The 8,519-nt window shown below is 38.8% G+C and overlaps 1 protein-coding gene and 1 pseudogene across 1 annotated transcript; both read left to right on the top strand.

Annotated features, from left to right (window-relative positions):
• Positions 1–847: 847 nt before the first annotated feature.
• The window catches only part of LOC127747763 (secoisolariciresinol dehydrogenase-like), a 9,917-nt pseudogene continuing 2,245 nt past the window's right edge, over positions 848–8,519 (top strand).
• On the top strand, positions 7,705–8,385 carry LOC127747641 (uncharacterized). Its single transcript, XM_052261753.1, has one exon. The coding sequence runs from the start codon at positions 7,705–7,707 to the stop codon at positions 8,383–8,385; it is 681 nt and encodes a 226-aa protein (XP_052117713.1).

The raw sequence follows: 8,519 nt of genomic DNA, 5'->3' as shown, positions 1-8,519 counted from the left end.
ATTCGATTTTTCTTTTCAAAATCTAAGAAAACCATTAAATTACTTATAAAAATAATTAGATTGTTAGTTGAGTATGAGATTATTAATAAAAATTTGATAAACAACAATATTATATATATATATATATAATTAGCTACTAAATTAATTATCACATATCTATATCTATTTAATTTATTCACATTAATTCATATATATTTTAATTAAATAATAAACTATCAATAACACTGAAATATTACAATAGAATAGTAAAATCTTTAATAATATCCGAATAATAAACTTGAGGATGATTTGACCAGTACATATATGTTGGTTGTTAGATCTAATAATTATTCCCACCTCCAACTAGATTTTGTTTTGTATTTTTCTCAGAGTAAAGCTGACATCAGCTGTTGACGTAACTAACCAGCATTGGTCCGTATTATAACACAAGATCACATGCAAATTAAATATTAATTCAAATAGTTATTTTCAGATTTTCCAAGAAAATGATATTTGTATTATCTTTTAAGAGATATATTTCAGTACATAATTTCTTTATTATATAAAAGTCAATTTTTTATTTTTAAATCTCACTTTCTTTTGGTTGTTAAGTCTAACATCGTATTGTCCCTTCTCGTAATGAATACCGATGCGTATGTACGTCACAATAATAAATAGTTATGCCAACTTGCCAACATGCATTATATATTACTTATCAAATAAATTTACTAAAATTAAAATTAAATTATTGCAAATACTTGGTCTAAGAGCTATAAATGTGCTAATTAATTAAATAATTAAGAACTCAAATGTTTTAGTATATGCACGCATGTGGATAAAACTTTGTTTGTCTATATAAGTTGGAGAGGTTCTGCTTATGGTTTCAATTGTAATTAAAGATTGTGCGTTCAATAATTTTGTAGTGATCTCTTGTTAATATGGCAAGCTTTTCACATCTTCCACATGCTGCAAAAAAAGGTATTAATTATGAACTAATATGTTATCTAACTTATGTGTGTATGTGCATATTGTTTTGGGGTGACTTTCACAGGCAAAAATGCTTATTTTTTTTTTCAATATGGAAATCTACTGCATGGATATCAATCAGAATATTATTAATTGAGTTACTACTCAATTTGGTCTCTGAACTTACACACGAATTTTAATTTAGTCCTTGAAATTTTAATTGCCTTTATTTAATCCCTAAAGTTTATAAATGTGCCTCATATTAGTCTTTGAGATGATTTTTAGTATAAAAACATTAATGAAGCACTATTATAGACTATCAAATGTCACGTTAAAACTTGTAAAATGACGCAGTTTTGATTTTGGCATTTAAATAATTAAAAAAGGGCATCGTATTGCTTATTTTATTAGGTAAAATTTTAATAAATACCATTTATGATATTGTTTTTGAATTATTTGAGTGCCAAAACTAAAACTATATTATTTTATAAAATTTAGTGTGGCATCCAACTGTTCGACCGTGTTTCATTAACGTTTGTGCGTTGAAAATTGTTTCAATGACTAACATAAATTATGTTCACAAAGTTTAGAAACTAAATAAAAACAATTGAAATTTTAAAGACTAAATTAAGGCTTGTATATAAGTTCAAGGATTAAATTGAATATTATCTCTTATTAATTTTACATGAACCCTTTTTCGGGATTGAATATTTTTTATCACCGGACTGAAATTAAATTTATAAGATTATTAATAACAAAAGCATAAACATAATATGGGCTTGATTTAGTCCATAGACCCTTTTTTTTTCATTTATGGAATGGGTCAAGGCCCAACATAATAACACAGCCAATGAACCAATGACATATTATAAAATAGAGTTAAGTACAGCTAAGACTCCATGATAAAAAAAAAGTACAGCTAAGACTTTAGTTGAACATATTGCCTTCGAATTCTAGACTAGATTTAGCCCACTGTAGTGTATTCAACTAACGATATAAAAATGATATTCCATAACACATGCAAAAGTTTTCTCTCATCCGGAGGGACGATGCTCTCAACAGGAGAGGAACCATAGAACCTTGGGTTCTGTTTCACTTGAAACTCAATTTATAAGAGGTTGAAACCTTCCCTTTTCGTTCACGAAATCATCATATACACCTCCTTCCGCCCCATTCATCGAGATTAGCAATGTTTCTTACATTACCTGAAACAAACATAGACAAACACAAGATCATCTCTGTTCAACATATCCAGCATAATGCGTATCAACTCATATAAGGTCAGAGAGTTACCAAAATACTAAATAGTTTGTCCACAACCCTCTTTCTCTACCTCTCTAAGTCTCCTGTTCTTTTGGACCTGCCGTCCAATAGTAAACCTTCATCTTCTTCACCTTTCTCTCTAAACCATCAACCACTGTCCCTATTATCAACATAATAGTCTCTCCTCTCATCTCCTTCCAATTCTCAAACATGACCAGACCAAACATGGGTACAGATCCTATAGAAGGAACTACCATCACCCTCAATTCTCATCCAAGCCCAGGCTTCAAAGCAAACAGTTTCAACTTAATTGGAAAAATCATCACAGACAGAGAGCTGAAGTATAAGGCCATAAAGAACTCGATCCTAGGAATGTGGGGCAATCCAAAGGATGTTACCATCTCAGAAGTTGGAAGGAACAAGATTCTCATAAGCTTCAAAGACAGTCGCACAGGAAATAGATTCCTGAGGAATGGTCCGTGGAATGTCAAGGGACATCTGATGAACCTTCAAAGGTGGTTGTATGGGGAGTCTATCCTGGACGTCAGCCACGACTTTATGGAATTCTGGATACAGGTGCATGGGCTTCCTGTAGAAAGATTAAATGCTGAAACTGCCAAAATCATTGGAGATATGATAGGAATAGTGGGAGAAGTGGAAGACCCCATAAAAGAAGGCACCCTACAAAGGAACTTCCTAAGACTTAGGGTAGCCATCAACATTACACAACCTCTTCAGACAGGATTCTGGTTGAACAGAGGTAACAAGCCCAAATCTTGGATAAGCTTCCAGTACGAAAGATTACAGGACAACTACTGCTTCAAGTGTGGAATCATTGGCCACGAGAAGAGAAACTGTGACAAGCCTCAAGCCATGGCATGCTGGGACCCTACCAAACCAAAGTATGGCGTAGAGCTGGGAACAGAAAGGGCAAGGCCACTGCACTCACCAAGGGAGGAAGAAGCATTGGAGCAACAAATCAGGGAGAACGAAGCAGCGCGTGGAGATCAGACGTTGGAGGATGAAGGTGTCAATAGCAAAAGCACTGAAAACGACCCTAAGAACCAATGGGTAAAAGAAGTAGAAGAAATAGAGGTCACTTCTGGAGAGATTAAAATAAAAGAGACAGATGGAAGAGGCGGCGAAAAGATGGAGGAGCAGAGAGGAGATATCCCACTGCCACAAGAAAGATGGCCAGAAGATAGAGACATACGCCTCCTGAACATCCTCGGAACAGCAGCTCACAACTTACGAGGAATAAAAGGAAGAAGTGTGATGGGAGGAAAGGAAGTTTCAAGAAAAGAGAAGTGGACAGGGCCGGAAGGCATATCTCAGGAGAAAACTAGGATCCAGGATGGGCCATCAAACTGGATGAGGCCCAACTCACCACAAGTCCAAGATAACAGAAGCAAAGAAATGATAGAAGGAAAATCAAATGATAAGGGCCTAAGTAAACCTCAATACCCAATAAATTTAATTCACCCAGGGCAGGATACCATAAGGGCCCAACGAGGAGGAGATTGCCAATATGATCATCCAGCCAACCCTCTCTCGGGCCCGTCGAAACAGGAAATGGAAAAAGAAGGTAGGCAGAATGAAGAGGGCCAAGAAGGGGACAAGAACAACGTCAACCTTAGATGGGCTACAAGAGAAGAAGCCGGAAAATGGGAGAAAAAAATGAGCCAGGAGAAAAAGCAAGCATACAAAAACCAAGATGGAGTCACCTACTATGTTGAATTGGCTCCGGAAGATGAGTTTGCAGAATCTGAAGCAAGTAACAAGGTTAACAAGGACATGAAGATATGGGAAGAAATACTCAGCATAGGTATGCAATACAATTTGAAGATCAAGAGGAAAAGAGAGCACTCAGAAATCAAAGCACTTACCAACTCCAACTGGGCTGATGACCAAGAGTCAAGGAACAGCAAACGAAACAAAGCAGTGGCACAGAAAGGAAACAACATGGATTTGGACGAGCAAGAACCAACTTATAAGGCTGAGGAGGCGGGCCCACACATGCCCCCACCCCAACCATGATTATCCTAAGTTGGAACTGTCGCGGTATGGCGGCGACTGCGACAGTGTCCGAATTAAAAAATATGTGCAAGAAGCACAAGCCGGCCATAGTCTACTTAATGGAAACTAGATGTAAGGAAAAGAATGTAAAGAAGTTTGCTAGGAAGCTTCAGTTTAAGAATAGTTTTTGTGTAGAACCCCGGGGCTTGTCCGGGGGTCTGTGTCTTTTATGGAATGAAAAAATTAGTATTTCAGTTTATTCTTGGTGTCAAAATTATATCATTGCAGACATAAAGAGCAATAACAATCCAAACTGGAAGTGTTGCTTTACATATGGCAATCCAATTTTCAAACAGAGAAGGAGAACTTGGCAAGCTATTAGTGAGTCCAAGGACCTGATGGATGAACCAAGTTGCTTCATAGGTGATTTCAATGACATCCTTCATCAAGAAGAGAAGATCGGCAAGCACCCCAAACCACGCATACAAATAGAAGAGTTCAGGAATCTAGTGCACAAGAAGAACCTCATGGACCTGGAACTCAAAGGCAGTAAATTCACTTGGTTCAGTAACCCAAGAGAAGGCTTTGTGACAAGAGAAAGAATAGACAGAGCTCTAGTAAACTGGAAGTGGAGACAGATCTTCAACCATGCCAAACTGATAGCTCTACCTGCAATATCTTCAGACCATTGCCCATTATTACTCAACATAGAACCGAATCAGAGGGTTCCAAGGCAGTTCAGATACGAGGCCTACTGGGACGATAAGGAGGAGTGCAAGGAAGTCATAAGAAAGGGGTGGACATCCAAGGCACAAGGTGGAGACTGGAACAATTTCATGGAAAAAACCAGCAACTGCATCAAAAATCTCCAAGAGTGGAACCGCAAGAGCTTCAAAAGAGCCGACGAGGAGATTACTAGATTGCAACGTAAAATCCAGAATCTCCAAAACTCCCATCACAACCCAAGACAGCAGCACCAAATTGAGAATGCTAAACAAAGAATTAGAGAACTATGGAGACAAGAAGAAAAATATTGGGCTCAAAGAGCTAGAGTGAAATGGCTCAAATGGGGAGACCGTAACACAGCATTCTTTCACGCTTCAACCATTCAAAGGAGAGATAGGAACCGCATCGATAGGTTGAGGGATGCAGAAGGGAGATGGGTACAAGAACAGGAGGAAATCTTACGACTCATAGAAGACTACTACTCCAAGCTTTTCACTTCCAGCGGGCAACCTAATTTAGCGGAATGTATAAAAGAGGTTCCCAAAAGAGTCACTGAAGAAATGAATACAGATCTCCTGAAAGAAGTCACAGAGGACGAGATCAAACAAGCAGCGTTTAGTATGGATGGTTCTAGAGCTCCAGGGCCAGATGGATTAAATGGTCTTTTTTATCAGAACCATTGGAGCACCATAAGCAACGATGTATGTGCTGTGGTTAAAAATTTCTTTCAAGGAGGCTCCATACCAAAACAAATCAATGAAACACAGGTGGTGCTCATTCCAAAGATTAAGCAAGCAGAAACCTTGAACCAGTTGAGACCCATAAGCTGCTGCAACTACATTTACAAAATAATATCTAAGGTGTTAGTGGCTAGATTACGGGGAATCATAGATAAGATCGTTTCACCAACCCAAAGTGCATTTGTTAGTGGAAGACTCATTCAAGATAACATAGTCATAGTCCAAGAAGCAATCCACAGAATAACAAGTAAAGGGAAAAAAGCCACCAAGGACTTAGCCATCAAGCTCGATATGAATAAAGCTTACGATAGGATGGAGTGGAAGTTCATAGAAGAAGCGCTAAAGGCCTTCGGGTTCCATCAAGAATGGGTGAAGCTCATAATGGAGTGCATCAGAAGTGTGACATATAAGTTCAAGATCAATGGAGCTCTAACCAAGGAAATCATTCCACAAAGAGGACTAAGACAGGGAGACCCCCTTTCCCCTTATCTCTTTATCTTAGCTTCTGAAATTTTTACCATTTTAATGGACAATGCCCTAAACAAAAAGATTATCTCAGGAGTTAAGCTAGCACCTAAAGCACCAATTATCACTCACTTACTGTTCGCTGATGATTGTATCATATTTTCAGGGGCAGAAGAGGAGGAAATCTATCAACTAGTACAGATCCTGAACCAATATACCTCGGCCTCGGGACAAGTGATCAATTTAGAAAAATCAGGAATAATCTTTGGTAACCAGATTCCGATCCAAACCAGAGTCAACATAGAAGACATTCTCAACATTCCAACTTGGGACAGCCCAGGGAGATACTTGGGACTCCCGGCTCAATGGGGAAGGGCGAAAGGCAAGGCTCTAGAGTGGATCATGGAAAAAGTGGAAGGAAAAATAGAAGGATGGAAAGAAAGCCTGTTAAATCAAGCTGGTAAGGAGGTCCTTATAAAAGCAGTCATTCAAGCAATTCCAACATACGCCATGAGCATTCTAAGGTTCCCCAAATCCTTTTGCAATAAATTAAATGCCAAAATCGCTAAGTTTTGGTGGAGAAGTCAAGGAAGAGAAAGAGGGATCCATTGGAAGGCTTGGCCAAAGCTATGCAAGAGTAAGAAGGAAGGAGGACTCGGTTTTAAGGAGTTTCACCACCAGAATACGGCGCATCTAGCCAAACAGGCTTGGAGAGTGATCAGGAACCCGGAAGCAAAATGGGTACAAGTGCTCAAGGCTCTATATTTTCCAGATTGCGATTTTTGGGAAGCGTCAAAGCATCGGAAGGGCACATGGATATGGAACAGCTTACTGCAAGGGAGGGAGCTTATAAAGAGTAAAGGAAAATGGAGCATAGGCAAAGGAAGTGGAGTGAAGGTATGGGGTGATAACTGGATTCATGGATTCAACGAGCCACTCAAAAGAGGAGGAAGTGACAATCAAAGAGTAGAAGAACTACTAACACCTTCTAGAGTATGGGATAGAGCGAAAATCCAAAGGAGTTTCCCCCCAGTTGTAGCACAAAAAATACTCCAAACTCCAGTAAGCAGGATCTCTAAGGAGGACAGATTATTGTGGCCCTTCAGGAAGGATGGAGAATTCACAACCAAAACAGGGTACTATGCGGCAAAAAAGAAGAAGACGAAAGAAGTCACTACTATAGCCCATCATCAAGCTCAGTGTTCGAAGAACTATGGGAAGGGATTTGGAACATAAAGGCACCCCAAAAAATCAAAATGTTCCTGTGGAAGGTCGCACACAACATCATACCGATAAGGGCAAATTTAAAAAAAAGAGATTATTGACAAATAGTGTTTGTCCGATCTGTGCGCAAGAGGAAGAGACCAGTGAACATACTCTCCTGCTCTGCGATTGGACCAGAGCAGTGTGGTTTGGCTCACAGTCACAATGCACGCCAACAAACCAAAACGTCAGATCAGTGGGACAATGGCTACAACAAATGTACATAAAGTGTAAAGAAGCCAACAGAACGGAAGTGGACCAGAATTGGAGTAGAATTGGCATCACTATGTGGACAATTTGGAAGGCTAGAAACAACTACGAGTACAACAACATAGAGCCTAACCCAGAGTCTACCATCAATCATGCAAGAATAATAGAGAAAGAATACAACAGCCTAATAAAAGAAAACATCTCCAAAGTCAGAGAAGACAACAAAGGGAGATCATTACCTGTCATTTGGAGACCTCCTCCTCAGAGCTGGCTCAAGGTAAATTCTGATGCTGCTTTTTCCATTGGAACTAAGACAGGGGCAACAGCTTCAGTGATCAGAGACCATACAGGAAAAATCCTGGGGGGATCTGCAACAGTGATTCAAGCAAACTCAAGCCTATCAGCAGAGGCACAAGCATTAAGGGAAGCTGTAATTCTAGTGGAAAATTTAAATATTCAAAGAGCCATCATTGAAACAGATAGTCTGCAGATTGTTCAGACTCTCAAGTCAGGGGATACAATTTGGGAAATAGACCCAATCATTCAAGACATAATTTCTATTCAAAAAAGACTCTCAAACTGTGGTTTCACCTGGACCCCTCGAGAAGGAAACAGACTGGCTCATTCACTAGCAGCTCTGAAACTCAAAAATCTACTTCCTGCTAGTTGGCCAATAACTCCCCCGCCTCAAACTGCAGACATCATCAGAAGAGAAAGAATTGGACTGCTTCTCCAAAATTCTCATCAGCAAACCTGAATGCATAGTTAGAGCAGTCAATAGAGCTCACTTTGCAAGCATGGCCAGATCTATATTATATATATATAAATAACTATTTACTCTCACACACACACACACACATATATATATATATATTAAAAAACCGAAGATAA

This window comes from Arachis duranensis, chromosome 5 (assembly GCF_000817695.3).
Source record: "Arachis duranensis cultivar V14167 chromosome 5, aradu.V14167.gnm2.J7QH, whole genome shotgun sequence".
In the NCBI taxonomy this organism is placed as follows: domain Eukaryota; kingdom Viridiplantae; phylum Streptophyta; class Magnoliopsida; order Fabales; family Fabaceae; genus Arachis; species Arachis duranensis.
This window is presented reverse-complemented; position numbering and strand designations above follow the sequence as displayed.